The sequence below is a fragment of the Phalacrocorax carbo genome, chromosome 2 (assembly GCF_963921805.1).
Source record: "Phalacrocorax carbo chromosome 2, bPhaCar2.1, whole genome shotgun sequence".
NCBI lineage: Eukaryota > Metazoa > Chordata > Aves > Suliformes > Phalacrocoracidae > Phalacrocorax > Phalacrocorax carbo.
This window is the reverse complement of record NC_087514.1, coordinates 142304467-142323568: the sequence shown is the minus strand read 5'-3', so window position 1 is coordinate 142323568 and position 19102 is coordinate 142304467. Positions and strand designations below refer to the sequence as shown.

The 19102-nt window shown below is 35.5% G+C and overlaps 1 protein-coding gene across 6 annotated transcripts in view; it reads left to right on the top strand.

Moving 5' to 3' along the window:
• The window catches only part of AKAP9 (A-kinase anchoring protein 9), a 120643-nt gene that overhangs the window by 61587 nt on the left and 39954 nt on the right, over positions 1-19102 (top strand). For all 6 annotated transcript variants that reach the window (XM_064444633.1, XM_064444631.1, XM_064444632.1 and 3 more), the window contains 7 exons: positions 1132-1500; positions 2074-2280; positions 3957-4097; positions 4615-4718; positions 5474-5679; positions 13186-13397; positions 18662-18824. In XM_064444633.1, coding sequence (XP_064300703.1) covers positions 1132-1500; positions 2074-2280; positions 3957-4097; positions 4615-4718; positions 5474-5679; positions 13186-13397; positions 18662-18824 — 1402 coding nt within the window. The remainder of the gene's footprint in view (positions 1-1131; positions 1501-2073; positions 2281-3956; positions 4098-4614; positions 4719-5473; positions 5680-13185; positions 13398-18661; positions 18825-19102) is intronic.

Genomic DNA, 19102 nt, shown 5'->3' with positions numbered 1-19102 from the left:
ATCTGGTGACTTTCTCTAAAACATGTGAAGTAAAATTAATATTTTATAGGTAGAGTATAATAAATAGGTTGTGGATCTACTTAGTTTTTGCCTTCCAACAAATTTTTCACTTCTTTGCAGAATGAAAAATTATCTCTGCTTTCATTATATCATGGCATAAATAAAAATCAAATTAGCATAAATTAAAAAGTGGGTGGGGAAAAATAAAGAAAAAATTCTTAAAAAGGTTTGCAATCAGAGTTAGGAATAACGTTGTAGCCAGCACTAGATGATGTCATTAACCTAAGTAATCCACGTTTCTGAAGCAAAAGTTCCATTTTTCTCATCTGCTGCCAAGAAAACGCTTCTTTATGGAAAAACAAAGTACATGACTGGCTAGCGTTTTGTTAAGGGCCATTTAAGGTCAAAAGACAAACTCACATTTTCTGAAGAGTTAGGTGTTTTCAGGTATAACACTTCTGTATTTATTATATTATTTTTCACACTTTTTGTAGCTTATGCTATAAATGGCTGTATTCTAAATCTAGAAAAGAACTGCTCACAGGATTGGAAAAGGGGTTTATTTGTATTAGAAGGAGATACTTAGCAGCGCAAGTTACCAGCCTGTTGTAACTGAAACTGCAGCTATTTAATGCCAGTAAAAGTTTCTTTCTGGTCAAATAGAATTCCTGGGATGAGTATCAAGCACAAGGCACTGCTGTCTTTATACAGCCCAAAATTCCATGTCAGTGAAATATTTACAAAGGATCCTTGGTTAGACAGAGGAAGCTTAGCACAGCTGCACTTAAGTCAATATGCCAGGACTTCTTAAAGTCACCTTACAGAATCTTTTAAAAAAAGAACTAGGTAATTCTGTGCTAAGTAATATATTTTAATTGAAAATAGCATCATAGTTTATTAAACTACCTTAAATACAACATGTCTGTGTTTTAAGATGGGGCTGTTGATGAAATTGACAACATACCTATGTTCTTTCACTTTTCTGTTTTATTCTGTGAAAAAGATACCATATAATCATAGTTCAGAACTTTTAGTACTTTTATATGTATTATTGATAGTCAGCAATGAGATTTCTTCAATATGAGATGCTGTGAATCATTAACTAATACAGATTTTTTCATATTTTTTCAGGTAATAGTGTCAATGAGTGTAGCATTTGCCAGACAGACTGAATTGTCAAGAATTGCTAGGCAGAAGGAAGAAGCAGCACAAACGCAGGCTGTACATCAACAGGGAATGCATTTTGAAATCAAAAGGCAACGTAGTGAAGAAGAGGTTGACAGCCCTCTTAGAAAAGCGACAGAAAAAGGCAGTAAGCACGAAGAATTGAAATCACTTTGCAGGGAACTCACTGAAGAGTCTGGTGAGATCAATTCACTTGGAGAACAGCTGTATTCTAATACCAAGCCTGGTTGCATATTAGGACAGACCACACATGAACCAGTGATTTCTGAAGAACTTTTTTCCCATGTCAAAGGGCTTACAGCAGAAGAAACCCCGGTAAGCATATAAAAAAAATAATTGGCAGTTTATAACACCATATCTGAATAATCTTTCCAATGGATTTACAGCTCGTTTCAATGAGAAAACTGCAAAGAAAGATATTAGGATGAAAATTCCATTTAAAAGTTTTCCTTTCCCTTTCAAAGGGGTGACAACTTTAGACCTAAATCATCTACCCTTATTTGCTCTCTTCTCCCTGACTGTCATAGCTTCATGTTATTCTGTGAGGAAAGGAAGATGACACTGGTTACATGAAAACAGATTATTCCGTTTCATGCTCTCGGAAATGTCTCTTGTTTTACACACACTCACTCACTCAAATGCATGTATGTCTGCTGCTGCATTTTCTGTTGAGATCCCCACCAGCTATAAAGCAAAAGAGTTAACACTGTTCAGTCATTTTAAAAAACTTTCAAATGGAGAATAATTCTAAGCATGGTCCTTCAAAGGAGCAGGCAATATGATAATGCTTTTCTGATAGCTACTTTAATTTCTGAAAGTATTTTCTAAAACTCATTTACTAGAAACTGTCATTGAACATAAAATGCTAAAATAGTTCCCATATTTCAGTGCTACAGTACAGAAATGTCAAGTCAGCTGTTGTTGTATGAGGAACGTCTGGAAGACATGCGCCAGGAGCTAGTACGGCAATACCAGGAACATCAGCAGGCAACAGAATTACTGAGACAAGGGCACATGCAGCAAATGGAACGTCAAAAAGAAAATCAAGAGCAACTCTTAGCAGAGCTTGAGAATCTTAAAGTGCAATTAGCTGAGGTAATATGGGATTTGACTCAATGCGTTAACGTGGGTTAACGAAGGCACATCACCAGGCAGATTTATATTTATTGATACTTGTATCTCTCTATATACTGAGAGGCATGCACATATTTACTATACAAATAAGTGTGTGCACATGTAAATGTTTGTGTGTATATATACAAATGCATATATGCATGTATGTATAAAAGCATTTTTCTTTAATCAAAGTCCAGTCAGTGACAGATCAATTTAGACTTCAGTAAACCTGGAGAAAGCCTGCAGTGCTGCACAACAGCAAGAAGAGTGAGTGAGTGCAGATGCACTGTAAACCATGCCATCTTCCAGATATGTGGCCCTGTGCAGGATGCAGGCTAGCATCTATTTACATCAATGAAGCCACCAGCCATGGCTAAAAATACTATGGAATTCTCCATTTTTCTTCATCCCCTCTTCAGGTCCGAAACTGAACAATATTGGCGGCTTCCTGCAGCAATGTGTTTTGGCTTTTTTTTTTTTTTTTTTAAATCATGGGAGATTAAGTCATAGAATCATTAAGGTTGGAAAAGACCCTTAAGATCATTGAGTCCAACCGCTAAGTCCTTACTGACTGTTGGAATGAAACAAAATCTGTGGAGTTTGGTGGGTAACACCACTATTTCTTTGCTTTTTTAAACTTAACTTGCTGTCACTTTGCATCTATTCAAAGCCTATAGTAAGTATGCTAATGCAACTCATTAATTTATCTTCGTGCTTTGGTCTTCAAAAATAATGTCATTTATAGACTTGTGTTCAAGGATCCCTCCCCTTGAAAGACAAAGTAAACAGAATACAGAAGAATTTGTCTTGCTCTGATTTAATTTTGACAATGTAGCATCACAGAGATACACATGGAAATAGTAATCAGTGAATTCCGAAATTCTTTGATTTCACTGTGGAATGGAGCTTTAGGTTCCTTCAGACTTTATCCAAATGTCGTTCTGTTCTGTTTAAGTTTGGGCTCAAGGAGCTGGGAATTCTAGAGAGCCAGTCACTTGTATCCTATGTGTCTTTTCCAGCAATGTCAGCCGTCTGTTTCTTCTATCTGCTTTGTAGGTGTCTATCATTTATCCTGTTAATCTTTCCTTTCAATATATACATCCTTTTTCCTTTTACCTCTTTGTCAATTTTCAACTGCATCTTTTGTCAGGGGTTACAAATTCCTGACACAGATGAAAAACATTAAGTAGAACCTATGCTGCTGGCTTTTCTCCAGTTTTTAATGCCAAGGATGGTTTATCCATAAGAAGCACATAGGAATATATGCGTTGTGTTTAAGCCATGAACACTTCTAGCTCTTCTAAAAGAGTGTATATGGGCTTTTTATAGAAACAACTTATTTTGATCCTTTTTTTTTGTGCGAAACATGTACTATAGCATGTAATAATAGAAATTAATCTTCCAGTTTGCATTGTGACCACTGTGTTTCATAAAAAGCATACAAGTTATATGAAAATCTTAAAGAAGGTGTAAGATAACAGAAGTATTTATTAGCTGTATTCCATTCTAGAAAGCTTTCAGTGTCTTTGTAACCATTTAATGAAGTGGACTGAAATTTCATTGTGCAGAATATGTAAAAAATTGGAAACGACAGGACTCACTAATACTCGGAAGCTTAAAAAATTGTGTGTGCTTCTATAACACTTCTTTCTTAGCGTGTCTCAATGGAGAATGACAGCCTGGTTGTAGAGAGAGAGAGAATGCTTTTAGAAGAACTGGAATCATTAAAGGAACAATCTGTACCTGGAAAAGAGAGGCTGTTTTATGAGCTCCAAAACAACAGCACACAGACAGAGGTAAATATGGCCTTTGATTTTCTTGGCAGCTGTGACATGTAAAACTAGTAAGATTCCTTTTCGCTGCTACTCTTTTTATGTAATATATTTTCCTGAAAGATGTTGGTTGTTTCTTGAACAGAGCAGGTGGTACCTGGTAGACATAGTATTTTACTTCAGGTAAGCAAAAGCTAATTTAACAGCTTGAAGGTGGGGATTATTATATAGGTATTTACTCAGGTAAACTTATATTTTCATATTGCTATTAAACAAGGACTGTTTAATCAGCCTAACAAAGTTCTTTCTAATAGGCCTTTCTAATTTCCTGTTTTGTTTTTATTTATGCTTTAGTTAATTTTTTCCATGTAGGAAGAGTATTTCTAGATTTGTAATTAGGTGCAGCAGTTTTATTAACAAAACACAGCTAATTTAGGTTTTAAATCTCATGTTCTACTGCATATAAGAAGAATATGTTGATTCCCGCGTGACAGGATTTCTGCCTTTTTTGTCTTTTCTCCCTCTGCAAAAACTTACTCAGAATGAAAATGAAAACCAAAATTATGTGAGAGAGCAGGTCTTTGAGGATGAAGATGGAGGAAGAAAACCTGATGAAACACCTTCAGCTCTTCTTTCTAAAGAAAGGTGCTTAAAACTGTTCAGAAAATATTCTTTTGTAAAAAATGTGGTGGATCGTGTTCTTGTTAAATTAATAATATTTATAAGTTTTATTCTGACTGATGATAATGGCATTTTTTTTATTCTAGATAACCATATTTCTAAGTTTACATACTTTAGATTAAATGTCTTATTTTTTATAAAGCTCAACAGTGTATGTAATGGCATAGAGGATAAGACAAATCTTAACCTGTTTTATTATATCTTTCATATTACACACATAGTCAGGTACATAATTTATACAAATGTGTATTTGTATACCCATTGTATGTACATATAGGAAATAAGTTTATGTGTTTTTTAATAAATTATATTAATATAATTGTTGTATTTGATAATACCTTTTGACTATTCTGTAACTTTTTTGATCTGTGTAGGCAAACAATCTTTTTAATTGTGACTTTGAGAAGTGAGTAATTTCATAATGAATAGGAGGCAAATGTAGACCTCTGTTTTAAAAGAATAGCTAGATAAAATACTAGAAAAAGTACAAATACTGATAAATAGTTTGACTTTTTACATATTTTGTAAAAAGAACTGACTTTCAACACAAATGTGCTTTTAGTATTTAAGTATATGATGTGGGTTTTAGTCTTAAAAAATAAATCTTAATTTTACTGTTTCAACTGCAAATCTTTCCTGGTTCCAAGGGGGTTTAAGGGATAAAAACTACTCTGAAAGCAGGGAAAAATTAAAGGACTGATTTAGTTTCTGTCCTGCAGGCATGTTTTTCAGAAGGCTAATGAGAAACTCATGAAGATTCTTTTAGAAGTTGTGAAGACAACTATGGCCATGGAGGAGACAATTGGTCGCCATGTTCTCGGGTTACTGGATCGGTCTGGGAAAGTCCAACCTTCCAAACCACCTGGGTGGGACACAGAGACAGAGGAGTCAGTAAAACCCTGTATCCATGTGGGGTATGACAAAGGTACTGCTTGTGTGGTTTTCTATTTCATAAGAAGTAGCATTTGCATACTTTTATGATGTATTTAAATAACCTTAGTTTGAAATCTTAATTAAAAATAAACTTATTTTTTAAAACAGTTTGTAATTTGAATCCATATGACATCTCTGCTTAAGACACAATGTTTCAGGAGTTGTCTGCATCATGCCCCAAACCAGTTATAATTCCTTTCTAGGAGCCTGCAACAGAATGGGAAAGTGATTGAGAAATACAAAAATAAATATGTTCCTGTTGAAGGAGGTGAAGAGAAAGAGAATGAAACATAGCTCCATGGCATCTTGCACCAGCTTTGCGCCTTCCTGTGTACATATGGGGAAAGGGAACTGGTGTCAAAGGCCGTATCTAGTGCACTTAATACGTATCAGGACATTGCTGGTCACTCTGGCAGCCTGGCATGGGGCAGCCTATATATATATGCGCTTGTGGACTTCCTTAGCCTCCTAGAGGGAGTGGTTGCATGCAAACAGCCTTTTGGAAACAGTTCCAGGAACTTTCTCACTGCCAAGCCTTGCCCATTAGCTGTTTGGAGGAGTGCTAGTTGGCACAAGCCTGAAGGGACATTTTAACATTGTAGTCAATTGCTTACCAGTGTCTTAAGAACTCTTCCAGGCTCTGTTTAGTTTCCTGTGATTGTACTAGGATAGTGTCTGTTTCTCTTTTGGGCAAGAATAGGCACTCTATCGTATTGCCATTTAGGTACCCGTGGTACAGAAACCAGTGTAAGGATGTGTACTTTCATCCTGGGTCTTATGGGGAGGCAATGAGCAACAGACCAGTTCAGCCTAAAACACATTATACATCTGGTTTTGGCTGGAGTTTTAACTACTGTGAATGAGAGAGAACTGGAAGTCAAATAATACGTTTCATTATTAAGAGAGAGTCTACTACAGAGTAATAATACAAATGGTAAAGGAAGCACAACATTACCTCTTTCATTCAGAATGTAGGTTATTAAATATTTTTAATTCCCTCTGGCTTTAAATATAGGTCACATTAAGCCTTGGGGCAAGTTAAGAAAGGATGTATGACTTGTAGCAGCACAGCGATATCTCAGCTGATTACTCAGAAGGTTATCTGTGGTGAAATGTGAATAGCTGCAGTATAAGGATTCTTGAATTTTTCAAGTTAAAAGCACTTTTATGTCTGTGTAGTGCTGCTGTTTCATTAAAAAAACTCATCACTTTTGTTTTCTGCACATTTCACTGTATTTAATCGTGAGGAAAATTATTTTTTGAAAATTCAGACTTTTGAGGCTTTGCCTTTTTTCCCCCGAATTTTAGATTGGATAACTAAGCTTCTGGCCATAATTTTTGATTCTTGCCGAGGAGACCTTAAAGATTGAGAACAATTGCTACTATAATTGAAGGGGTCACTTTTTCCAAAATGTAGTATTCTTGCACTTTGCTTTGGGGTAGGAAATGAGTAGAGCTTGCTTATGTTAAAGCACTTCAGAGTAAATATCCTCAACCCCGGCAACTATTTTCCATGCAGTCTCCTAACCAAATGGTAAAAGGAACAATGACCAGGCTCAGAGTTTACATCACCTCCTTTTGTATTCTGAGGTAGTCTTAAATCTTATGTAAACAGCATTTTAAACAAGTTTTCTATATTCAAACCCGCAGTTCATAAAAATTCTTTGTATTCTTTCTGTTCTCATTGTATAGTCTGAATTGTGTAAAAAGCATTGGGGTTTTCACAACATACATTGCCCAAAGGAGTAAAAACGTGTTCTGGTTATGAAGGCAGTGATCACAGACTGTCAAGGTTACATGTACCTAGTGCATTCACTGAACCTTGTTCATAGTTGTATCATGCCTGTCCACAGACCGTGTACTGCTGCTGTTCTCCCTCATTCTCATTTACTGAGAATAGGGTCTGAGAAAAGGCAGAAATAAATACATAACTGTATGTACAAAGCGTTAATACATGATTGTTGCCCTTGGCTACTTCATATGTGCTTGCTCTGCGCAGGCAGGTACAATGCAGATTACATGTGTTTTCTTTTTGCCTGCTCAGGCACAGCGATATGTATACTGGTATATGCCAGTAATCGTTGTCATTAACAATTCTTAATATGGATTACTTGCATTGCATATATGTAGAAAAGCACATTGGAAGAGTAGCCTAATTGGTATTTTAGGGTGGGTGTAATGTAGATTGCCTAGCTTTCATAATACTACTGTCTAAATGCACAACAGGCTCAGTAACTGGAATGTATTGTTAATTTCCTGTGAAGTCTTCTGGTGAAAGAGTGCTCTCTTAAATAGAAAAGAACTGTATTCCATTCGGCTAGTGGTGAAGGTTGGCTTGTTTTAATTCTTGTGTTTGCTATGAGTGTATTTTGAAGAGGCATGTAAGGATTCACTCCTCTGTAACAAAGCAATTTGTCTGTTATTGTAATGCCCCCCTTGGTATAGAGGTGTTCACATGCCAGTAGTTTATTCCAGTATTCTTTTTTGCATGTCTCCTTGCATTCAGAAACAATTATGAAAGGAGGAGAAACCAAAGAAAAGAGTGAGGATTAAAGAAGAACCAAGCTTACAGTGGTTATAATGGGTGAATGTATAGTTTGCAATGTTCTCTGAGGTTGTATTCACAGTTCTCTTTGTTTTCCTTTCAAAATGGTACAACAGCATCCTTGCTGTGTACATAGTTCTGCCAGTGGGGTCAGACAGCCATAGTAGCAGTTGTACTGTTTCATCAGCTGAAGAATTTGATCCTTCTTCAAATGGAATTAGATGACGCATTCTGTTAGTGTTTTCAGCAACAGGCCTGTTGTTATTCATTTCCTATACTTCCACTGAATGGCCTGACAGCACATAAGCTTATAAATTTTTTCCCTGTTGTTTTCTAGAAGTAAGAAATAGGTAGACACTACTTTTATATTTTAACCTGTGCATGTTTTTCTATTTTCTAATACCTAGCCAAACAGATCCTTGTTTTTAATTAATTAGAAAATTTTATAGGAATGAATTCGTACCAGTAAAGATCTAATAATAAAATAGAAAAAAATAATGTGTTTAATCAAGTTAATTCCCTCTGACATTCTGAACGTAATCCATATTTACTGACAAGCAAAACTCACTGGTTTTGCTGAGTTTCAGCATTTTAAAAAGCTGAGTCACTAAGACCACATATTTATAACCACAACCTGATTTGTAGAGCATATAGAGGTTTATGTGGGGCCTTGCCCAGGTTATTGGATAACACAGGATTATGTTTCTAGCAGCGTGAGTAAAGTTCAAATATGAGTCATAAAGTATATCACTGGAAGTGAACAGCATTTGTGCAACGTCATCTGGTGAGTTAATTACATCTGGAGATTTGGGCCAGGAATCACTGTGACAGACACAGCAGGCTTTGCTGTTCTCCTCCCTCAGATGATGTACCTTGGGTAGAGGGACTGCAGTAACACAGGTTGCTCTGGAGAAACCTGTGAGTTTATGGAATTCCTTGGACATTAAACCCTCTTACCTACTTTCTGAGCTCCTTGTTTCCAAACAGTGTACCAGGAACAAGGTAGCAAATAGCATTATACACTGAACTGCCATTAAACTGGTTTTTTTTATTTTCAATTTGTAACCCCTAACCTTAATTTCTGAGTGGAATCCCAGGAGTAAATTGAGATACTAGCTCTACATGATGCAAAATATGTGTTGCTTCATAAATGTCAGTTGGCAGCTCATAAACAACTTCTGTATCTGAAACTTCTGGGTAAGCACTGTATAATTAAGCGCTTATCTTAAGATTCAGTGGGCCATGACATCTGGCATACTGAACTGCAAGCTTCACGGCAGGGAAACAATATGAACCTTTGTTGGGTTATGTTTTTGTTTTGATACAAGGACAGAGTTTACGCAAGGAGAAGATATTTTTCCTTGGGCCAGTTATATTCTATTTATGATTTTGTGTTGTCTGAAAAAAAAATTTGGGGACAGAATTTTATTTTAGTTCCATTGGGGTGGGAAATTGAACAGCATTATAGGGGTTAGTAAAATGGGGGTTAGGCATTCAACTGCCAGGGACAGTGAATAAGACTTGACATTTCTATTTCTTGCTTCCACCACTGAAAATCTTCTGAAAAGATCCTGTACTAAGATGCTGTGTACTAAGACCATTTTCAGAGGAAAAAGATACAGAGATTTTCACTTTGCAGTTAAAAAGACATTTAAGGTGAACTCCTATTCTCAAGTGCCACTCTGTAGAAATTATAATATGGGTGTCTGTGCTCATCATTTGCCATTGATTTTTCTCTTTTGAGTTGCCAACCCTACAGAATAAACAGAAATATTACAGGTTTTGTGTGCATTTGATACTTTTCCCTTTTTTCCTTTTTTTATTTTTGAGAGCAGTAAAGTTTCCATGTGCTGAATTATAGTTTAGGTGACAGTGCTCTTTTTCTTTCCTCATTTCTTATAGTTATTTCAGGTAAATTATGATGTTTTGTTCTGAGATTTTTCATATTAAAAATTATATTTTAACATTGGTTTATTTTGTGTTTATCCAGAAGAAATGGAAGCAAATTACAGAAGAACAATAAGCAAAATAGGAGTTTAAAATCTTGTTGTTAGTTCTTGGAGGCCAAGTTGTACTGTTCTGGTCTCTGGCAAGAATTAGTGTTAGTGATACTATTAATGTAAGAGACATATCCTGGACCTGGCTTTTAAAAGATTACATTCTGAGCGGGCATCTATGTTTTTAAGTTTTTCCCTAAAAGTTGCCAGACAGCCAGAAGTTAATCATCATCAATCAAAGATGATTTTGCAACAGGCTGCGCGTTTCTGCAGTTACTTAGTATTATGTTTATTTTTGTATTTGACATAGGTTCATCATTGCACAATTCAGCTGTATCTCTCAAGCAAATAGTTTCCTAAAATATAAAGGTTATATTACATGAATTATGGGTTAAGCCTGAGAAGGAAAACAGAAACATTACATAGATATTTATACTCCGTCAAGAAAGAATTAGGTTGCACAATAACTAATATGTCATTGTTTTATCTTGTTTATAGCTGTGCTACTGTACTGTGGGCTTTTATTTTGTGAGATCTCTGAAGCTAAGCAGGGTCTTTCCTGATCAGTACTTAAGATGGGTGGCCTCCAAAGAGCATCAGGTGCTGCAGTAAGTGTGTTGGTGGCTCAGCAGGGAATATGTTTTCCTTCAGCTCAGTCTTTAACCAATACTTTGGCACAGCACTTGGAAATACTTATGCTGCTTGATGTCCATCTTAAATGAAGGTCCTTTCTGCTCTGAGGATATTAAAGCTTCTGCACCACTATTGATATTCTGAGACACCCAGAGCCAACCCAGATTTGGGTGGTGAGAAATCAGAATACTATTTGATGAAAAATGTGAAATTGTTCATTTTGCAGCCTTTCTTACAGTGTAGGGGAGTGGACTATTACGATGTTATGGGAAAACCTTTATGCTATACAAACCCATTGCAAATATTTAGTGTGCTGGCAGAAAATGACTGCCAGCCACTGCTAGGGTGACTCCACTACAGTAGTTTGTGACTGAGGTTCCAAAGTGCTTTGAAATCCTGTGTAGATGAAAGGTGCCATGTGAATGTATATTCTATTCATCTGGTTATTTGTTTCATTCATGTGCTTCTGTTTTTTTCCCTTTGGAATGTGAAAAGAGTTTGTAACGTTATATTCCACATACCTAAAAGGAGATATGAAACAGTAATGAATAACTAGAAGGAAAAAAAATTGCTAAATACATCTGCATTTAAAAAGAATCTTAGCAACCATGAGATAAAAGTAAACAAAATGAAACTTCTCCAAATTAAAATTGCTGTAGATTAGTTTGTTGAATATGGGTAAATATACAGCTGCATCCACAACGACATAAATGCATAGGTATTATTATCAGAATGTTTGCAGGTATAAAAGTATAGAAAATAAACCAGATGGTTAATCATGTTGCAGCTTTTTTAAAAAAACAAAACAAAAAAAAAAACCAAACAAAAAACACAACAAAAATCAAACCTGAAAACTAGAATCTGACTTTCTTGCTGGGTTCAAAAAATATCAACAAGAGGACTTGTATTTCCAGTGTTATTTGCATGCCTGGTTAAGAGGCAAGAGCAAGTATAAGGAAATTGTAACCAACAAGAGTACTAACTACATTTTTTGAAGTGATTTGTAAAATTCACTTATTAGAATTTAATTTCAATTTCTGTAACTAAAAAAACCATTTCAGTTCAGCAGTCACAATTCATGGAGTAACCAGGAACTTAAATACAAAGATAACCCAGTATTGCAACTTTATTGCTAAAAGGGCATTGACTGTTCTTAACTCGTTTAATCATACTGCTGTTCCCCAAAAATGCAGTGGTTTCTTTTAGAAAATCTTAAGCAAAAACAACATCTAATTGTTTAAAAAAACCAACACACCCCCCATTATTTTAAATATATTTCAGAAATATATTTCATTAAAATAAACTGACATTTTAAAAAAATTTCCACAATAGCATTTATTTCTGACATTTCAAATCTAGCAGCCTAATGATATAACACTTCTTAATTTTTAAAACACAGTATCAACAATAGTTATCTATCATTGTGATGTACTACTGTATTATTTCATACTGAAAATGTGATTTTAAAATGTCTGAGGAGTTTGCTTGCTCCCACCTGTCTTGCTTAAATACAGCTCTGAATTCTAAATATGGCAGATTTACTGTTTTCTAGATGAATTACTATCAATTTAATACCATAGACAAACTTTGTATCTCCTGCTTTTCAGACAGAATGGGTAATGCCCTTAAACTAGATCAGACCTTGGGAAGATTGAGAAGCAGGCAGGTGCTGTGTGGCCCATCAGCAGGGACAGTTACAGCCCCCTGCACTGTATTTGGTTTATTCAGCTACACATTTTAATCAATTTTCAGTTCTAATAATACTGCTGAATTTTCATGTTCTATATTCTAGTCTGTTTATCCTGAGAAGTTGTCTGAATTGTATGCATGTCTTTCCCTTCACTCACTTGAGTCTATGCTTTTAAATCACTATCTTGAACAGTTCTGTGTTAGTGCACACAACATAGCTGGGCATTGGTGAAACAGGCTGGCAGTCTGTGGTTTGTTTTTTTTTTAACCCAGTTGTATTTTAAAGACAATCTTGCAAGTCATTATTGCAAGTTATTCAAAGTAGTAAGGGTTGCTGATACTAACAAAGGTTTGAAGATGAGCCTCAGAGCCCAAGAGCATACCGAAAGGATGTCTAAAATATTTCTGTTAGTATCTCCTTTTCCTCTTTCCCTTCTGCTTGGTTTTAGTTAACGCATTGTGTACCTTGTTTGTGTAAGTTTTAGTATGCAATATTGCCCTCTCTGTCTTTGTGACCAGTACAAATATTTAAATCATTTTATTACTCGTCTTTCTAATCATAACTCAGATGTACAGTTTTTCATGTTGTGAAGTGCTAAGAGTCTGTGTGAAAAGGTACCTATTGTTTTTCCAGAGCCCTGTTCCTCATATCACAGTAGTAGTATGGGAGATGATGACATTAATATGTGGTCAGGAGCAACAGATGAAGGACTACTGAGCCAACATCTCGCAGAAGGTGGAGTGGAAATAGATCCCGAAAATGAAGAACTCATTCTGAATATTAGTTCTCGACTACAGGCAGCTGTTGAAAAGCTTCTGGAAGCTATCAATGAAACTTCAAATCAGGTAGGGTGACCTAATAGTGAAGCATTTTGAATTTTTTGTCTCAGATTTTCTTTCTTTATTTTTCTCATGAATGTGTTTTTATAAGCCTAAAACCTGTAGGCTCGTTTTGAAAGCTGAAACAATACTTCAAGTGCCTACACCCAAAAAAAGTCTGCTCCAACATGACTTACTGATGAATTTAGATACATGTTAGAAGTCTGCTTTGGACTGCAGAGTAAGCCTGAATTTGGCCATGTTTGTCAGTATAGGGCACTCTTTCATTGCTCATACGTGTCGTCTGCATTCTGCTTCAACCCAGAGGTAAGGCAGGAAGTGTCGGGGCACGTTGAGCTGGCCCTTGTGAAGAGGGAGGATTAAGAGGAACTGTGCCCAGTTCTCTTGACAAGCATTTTAGTCAACTGAGTGGCCAGGAAGGTGGAGCTCTCTAACTGTCTCTTCCAGCTATGAATTAAACATGGCCAGTTAAGCTATCAGAAAAGGAGGCTGCATTCTAGCACTCCAGTATTTATGTGAGGTATGTGATTCATGAATGACCTCCGTAGAAGAGGCTGTGTATGGGTACTCCTTTCGGTTTGCTATCGGGGTACTTCGCATGGTGGGATGTTAGTTGCTCTCTGGAGTACTTCCATTGTAATGGAAATGGGATCTATACACCTAGCTCAGTCAGTTCAAATCACACTGTTCGTATCATGTTCATCTTTAGAGTATATGCATCTCAGTTTGAAGGTATCAAAGTAAATATTCCATATCTCGTTGTAACTTTTTAAACTCTCCGGAAGAACTCAGTCTTTAGAGTCAGCTCTTTAATCTGAGACTAGAATTCAAAGGGTACAGTGTGTTTTATGCTACAGACCCACCTATTAGTTAACCTAGTCATGATATTACTTAAAAAGTCATTGCTGTCTTGTCTCTAGGTGTAAAATGTGTAGATCATAACTATTGGAAGCGAAGGAGAAAAAAAATCTGTGATAGCAAAAGTAATATGAAAATTCAGCTGTCTAATACTTTAGAAGTTTTAAGCATTTAAGTATTTGTTGCTTTTCAACTTCAAAAATGAAGTTGATACTCTTCTTTTTAAAAAAAGAAAAAGATAAAAGACTAATTTGTGACTTACTAAACTTAAAAGTAAGTTAAATACAAATTCAGCAAACCCTGAAGCAGTTTACAGGATCTGGTGGATCCTGTAAATCAGTTTCTGCATTGTGTTTATTTACAAACTCATTCTGCAACAGCTCTCTTCTGTTTGAGCATGAGTTCAGTTAAAAAGAGATCCCTGGTTTTTTGAGGTTTTTTTTCAGCCTAAGGCCTAGCATTCCATAATAAAGGATACGCAGATACGCCAATATATGGAGTTATTAAAAAATACAGTTAGGCATTTGTAGGAGATCTTGCATTTAAACACCAGATGACACAAAGAAAAACAACTTTTTTACAGTAATTAAGAATTCATGCAACGATTCTAAAAGTATTGTCATTTATTTCACTTCTCTTTTCTCAACATTTCACTGCTGATCTTTAAATTATTTTACTTTTGTGACTTATATTTTTGCAGTATTTATTTTTCATGATACCAGTGAAAGTATTCAGTGTATTCTAAGCAGTGTATTTTGTCAATTGATCAAGAAAATTTATTTTCCCTTCATAGTTTTGGAGCTGAGACCTTGCCAGTACCGGCAACAGAGTTATGTTTTGACTAAAACACATACACACCCATGTTTTTCATTAATATGGATTATACAAATATGGATTTATCCCTGATGATTATATCTGGTTTGGGTTTTTTGTTTTAAGTTAATAAAATGTTAATCTGATTACACATTTTCCCACAGTATTAAGTATAAATATTGACATCTTTTTCTGGTTCTTCTGTAGAGGTACTTTGCAAGTGTTCAAGCTTGCCTGCTTTGCAATGTCTGTCGTGTGCTTACTGGATTATATAAAGTTCCTGTATATACCAAGAGTTCGTAGGTGACTTGACAATTATTTTTAAATATTTAGAAATGGAATACTTTATTTTTTTCTGCTCTGCAATATTTTATAAACTAAAACTACTTACATGCTGAAAAGATTTTAACCTTTCCTCTTCATCACTTGTGTTGTGCATACAGACCTGTACCCATCTCTTAAAATAAACTTAAAAGAGTGAGAGAAACCTGGCAAAATCTTCAAAGTAACTGTTTGAGACCTGTCTGAACACACACTTCAGACCTGAAGTGCAGTTTGAATCTTTTCAGGGAAGGCATATAGTGGGTGTATTAATTCAAATTCCACCTGCTTGTGTTACACATAGGTAAATAAATCAGGCCACACCCCTGAACTCTTCTGGTGGGGAGCTATTAACAGGAAGCCTTTCCTTTTAAAAACTAGCAGAGTTTGAGAAAGTTCTTCCTGTTGAATTATCTCCAAGAACAAGAATGAAGGCCAGTAATGACATATCTGTATTTCTCTCATTTGCTGTAGTGGAGATGGAAAATCATTTTTAGTTTCTGTTTTGCTAGCCTGTTTGCTGCCAGCGTACCTGTGCAGGTAAAACAAAATCATGCTTCCTTGCCTTGGGAATTACGTGCCAGCTTGCTTTTTCATGGGAAACTTTTCTAAGAAGGATTTTTAAGAGTGTCCATACAAAGTTTTTTTGCATCTCTCTCTATTTTGGATTAATCTACTCCTGAATTACTCCGCTTGAGAATGTGATCTGAGGCTTCCTGCTGATTCTGAGTAGGTTTGTCACTGACAGTGCTGATATGTGTCTTCAGACTGTTAAAATATACATGTTCTGTTACAAAACTCCTGTTAAAAATTTCTAAAACCAGCCTAGCTAGTGCAAAATACTGACGTGGTGTCTGAGAAGACAGCAACAGTGATATTTTTTGGAATGGATTCTTACCGCACTTACTGGGCATCTAATCTTTTTAGCCGTTTGTGGACTGAAGGCCAAGAAGAAGATACATACGAGGTTGAGTCTCGTGTGCCTTTACCATATCCTTTTCCTTTCACTGAACACTTGGATGAGAATAATTCTGTAGTTGTAAATACTTCAATTTTTCACTTCAGCCACAAAAAAAAGGGGCACATTTTAAAAGTTGTCTCTAAAATCTCCTTGCCTACACCTCCCTATTCAGTAAGTATAAAAGTTTTTAAAAGAAATTGTATTTTAAACCAGCTTAAATAGAAGAGAATGCAGTGAAATATTATATGAACTTGTCTCTGTCGTTAAAGTTGTTATGCACTGGTGACAGGCTTTTTTCCTAGGCAGTTTTTAATGGGCAATGAAAAAGCTTTAATTATACAATTCTCTCTGCTCATTTCTAACAAAAGAAATTTAGCAGACACAGAAATATATTGAATTACAGAGATTAGAGATCTTGTTTTAAAGCACTTCAATATTACTTATTGCCTTACATTTTTCTCACTGAATAACTTACATTGGAGGTTAAAATTGTTGCTTTATAGTGTTTATGCACTGACTAGTAACATTAACCAGCACAAGCTTGCTAATGGCTTCCAGTGATCCCATGAAAAAATCATGTTCATATTTGTCCTTCGTTTTGGTTTTGCGCTGTGATATTTTTTTAATAATGCCTTGAGTTGTTATTGCTGAAAAGAGCTGGAGAGTAATTTTTATTCTGAGTTTTAATTGGAGTATTTGATGCGTTTGAGTAAGCCATTTTTATGGTTGTCTATGTACAGTAAACTTATATGTTCCCCTTTTATCTGAGATGGGTCTTTCATTAAGCACTTCAAAATGTGAGAATAATGTGAGAATAAAGACTACTCTCTGATTTCTAAAATATCTCAAACTAGTGCAGATACTCTGCTGCAGTACTTATACATTTCTTTAGCTTCTGTCAGAATAAATAGTTCACATTAATGATGTCCATCTACAAAAGAATGCTGTAGAAAGGAAATCAAGTATTTAAATTCAGTGTATTTTAGAAGAAAATGTATTCATTATTCAGACATTCTTTTCAAAGTGTAATTTTATTTTTAAATGGATAATTTTGTGTGCAATGTTCTATGAAATGTTCCTAACCCATTCTTCTGAAATTTTAAAGAAAGCCAGTCATACTCATGAACTTAGCTGGAGATGGTGAGAAAGCTTTTATTTTTTAAGTAATTGAGAGGAAGAATATGTTTATAGAAGCTGTAACAAAGCTACAGATGTTACTATCTTACAAACTTCTGCCAATATCTGTAGTATTAAAAAGGAAAAGAAAGGAAAAAAAGGGGAGAGGAGCAGGAAATGTGTGTTATTTCATTTTCTGACATTCTTATTCGAAATAAATTTTCTTATTTTGAATACAAACCACACGAAGAACTCATGCCTGGTTCAGCTCTGACAACTTGTATTTGTGACCCTCAGAGGTGGATGTAGGCTGTAAACGTTAACAGTTGAGAAGTAGAGATCTTGGTAACTGATTCCAGTTTGTTGTTATCTTAGATTAACATTTTGTGTAATCAAAGCATCTAACATTAGAGTAACATTCCTTCTTACTATTTTGCTTTGGTAATTCTAATTTTAATTATTTTTGAAATTACCACTTTGGAGATGTCTAAACTGGGCAGTAAGTATACAATTTTATGCATTTCAGCCCTGGTTTTCCAGTAGTTTAGGTTAGTGATATAGTGAGATAGCACTACACCTGTCGTAGTACCCATTAAATATTAACCCATCAGACAAGCAGAGAATAATAAAAAAATCCTTAGTAATTCTACTAGGTGTACACAGTTGGAAGAAGCATTGCTTTACTACCTTGTTGGTTGAAAAGTGTGGTATATTCAAAATTCAAGTTTTCCTGGTGGTCTCATTTTTCTTCATCTTAAGGAGAGAAAGAGATGAAGCACCACCTGTGTCAATTTATATCAAATCTTCTGGCACTTTTATACAGTGGTTTTAAGCCATCCCAAGTATATGGTGGGTGGCAGCTTGCTTGTATTTAGTACAAAACACATATGTAAATAAAGGTGAATCTAGTGTAAACTTACAAACCAGGAACTACCCGAATGAAGACACGTATTTAGCCAGGTGGTTCATTGAGTTCACTATACTGACAGAGCCTGTTTGCTTAGACTTTTGTACTGAGTCAATCTTCCTATTGTAGTCTGCGAATGTGTGTTCAGTGAAGATCTTATCAAAAGTCCAGTGAAGTTATGTGAGTCTTCTTATAACACCGTAAAGCAACTGTTGCATAAATAGGAATGATAGAATAGTTATTTACCAGAAGACCTTTGGTTTACCTAACTTCCGTAATTTTTTCCTGTGGTAGCTTGAACATGCTAAAATTACTCAGACAGAACTTATGCGAGAGTCCTTCAAAAAGCAACAAGAGGCCACAGAATTTATCAAGTATCAGGAGGAATTACAAGAACGTCTTAATGAAGAAACCAAAGCCAGAGAGCAGTTGGCTTTGGAGCTTAGTAAAGCTGAAGGTGAGTAGCTTTTTTGATGAGTTGTTGAACTTCGCGCTCACTTACCTATCAGTTGGGTAAAGAAATTGCAAATTAGGTCAATTTCTTTGCAAATTTTAGAACGTTATCAGCCTTCTGGATACTTATGGAAAAGATGACCTCTGGAGGTCCCTTCCAACATCAACCACTCTGTGATTCTGTTTCCCAGCTTTGTCTCACTTACTGTTATCTGACTTAAAAATAATAGGTTTTATATATGTTGTTATCCACAAAATTAATTTATTTCATCATAACATGTC